The following is a 1,672-nucleotide window of genomic DNA, read 5'->3' on the forward strand; positions in this document are numbered from 1 at the left end:
CGGGGGCAGCGCCGGGATATATAACGGCGCCGGCGGCCGGCAGCGGCAGCAGCGGCTCGGTTGAGGCAGCCGGGACTCACCGGGTTCCGCACGCTACCGCGCCTCTCGGCCCCGATCCGCGCCTCTCGGCCCCGATCCGCGCCTCTCGGCCCCGATCCGCACCTTTCCGTACCGCGCTCCGCTCTGCTCCGCCCGGTACCGCGCCTCTCCGCTCCGCACGGTACCGCTTCGTCCCCGCACCTCTCCGGACAGCTCCGCACCGCACCGCGCTTCTCCACGCCGCACCGCCCCGCTCCGCAGGGTCCGTCCCTGCCCCGCCGCCCCTGCCCGCCGGGAGCGTCGGCGCCCGGCACGGCCGAAGCAGCGCGCCCCGCTCCGCCGGCCCCGGCCCCCGCGGCGGCCGTTCCCGCGGGCGGCAGGATGGCCGCGAAGCCGGCCGAGCTGATGGGCGTCTGCTCCAGCTACCAGGCGGTGATGCCCCACTTCGTCTGCGTGGCCGAGGAGTTCCCGCCGCCCGCCCGCCCCGCCAAGACCCCCAAGGGCAAACTGCGGCGGCCGCGCCAGTCGCGCTTCAAGACGCAGCCGGTGACTTTCGACGAGATCCAGGAGGTGGAGGAGGAAGGGGTGTCCCCCATGGAGGAGGAGAAGGCCAAGAAGTCCTTCCTGCAGTCCCTCGAGTGCCTGCGGCGGAGCACCCAGAACCTCAGCCTCCAGCGGGACCGCCTGGGCAGCTGCCGCCTCCGCAACAGCCTCGACTCCAGCGACTCGGACTCGGCCCTCTGAGGGCGGCGGGACCCGGTCCGGCTCGGTGGGACCCGGTCCGGCTCGGTGGGACGCGCCGGGACCCGGCCCGGCTCGGCGGGACCCGACGGCGGCGGCACGGACTGGGCTGCGCGGAGCCGCCCCCGCCGCCGGCCGAGGAGCGCTCGGGGTGGGCAGCCGGGTCGGGCTGTTTTCTAAGAAAGCGCTTGTACCTTCGTTTCTATTCGATTGTATGAAACTCTCCGTTTAAAAGACCAAAAAAAAGAAAAAAAAATATCTTTTCTATTCGTTAGAAGAAATGAGCTGGTTTAGATGCATTGAGCTGCTGGACTTTATATTTATTTTTGCATTTAAACTGTTGACTGCATTAATTTAATATGTTTCTACCTGAATGTCTGTTATTATTTCCATAAAAGAGTAATAAAATCTGATATATTTGCACAGTACATATCAGGCTGTCCTTATTTCAGGGGTCTGACTGTCCACTTTCACCTTCCTTTACCCCTTTGAAGGCTGAAGGGACTTAAAGGCTGTCGATAGCTAATGCAGAAGCAGGGATGTTTTCCTTGGGGATGCTGCTCGGAGGAATTTTGCAATCTGTACTGTCGGCTGATGAAACAAGAGCTTGATTTTTTATTTTTTTTTTTAGCCAGTCTGATTTTAGACTTTATTTGCCTCTTTGAGATCTTCATGTTAACCTGGAGTTGACATTTAAGGAGTGTTTATAACTGGTTGTGTTTGAGAAACTTAATGCAACTGGGCAAACCTTGTGCGTTCACAAAAGCGCTGGATATACTTTCCGTTCTCATCCAAGTTGTTCTTGTCTCTTCTCCCCTTCCCCTTCTGACCCGTAAATTTAGTGCTGCAGACATGTTTGGTAATGGGATAGAAAGCAGTTTTATTTACTAGA

At 59.4% G+C, this 1,672-nt stretch overlaps 1 protein-coding gene across 1 annotated transcript; it reads left to right on the forward strand.

Annotated features, from left to right (window-relative positions):
- The first annotated feature begins 420 nt into the window (after positions 1 to 420).
- Positions 421 to 783, forward strand: C6H11orf96 (chromosome 6 C11orf96 homolog). Its single transcript, XM_086613966.1, has one exon. It carries the CDS (start codon positions 421 to 423, stop codon positions 781 to 783), a length of 363 nt encoding a protein of 120 aa, XP_086470092.1.
- Positions 784 to 1,672: the final 889 nt, after the last annotated feature.

The sequence above is a fragment of the Tauraco erythrolophus genome, chromosome 6 (assembly GCF_009769465.1).
Source record: "Tauraco erythrolophus isolate bTauEry1 chromosome 6, bTauEry1.pri, whole genome shotgun sequence".
Taxonomy (NCBI): Eukaryota; Metazoa; Chordata; class Aves; order Musophagiformes; family Musophagidae; genus Tauraco; species Tauraco erythrolophus.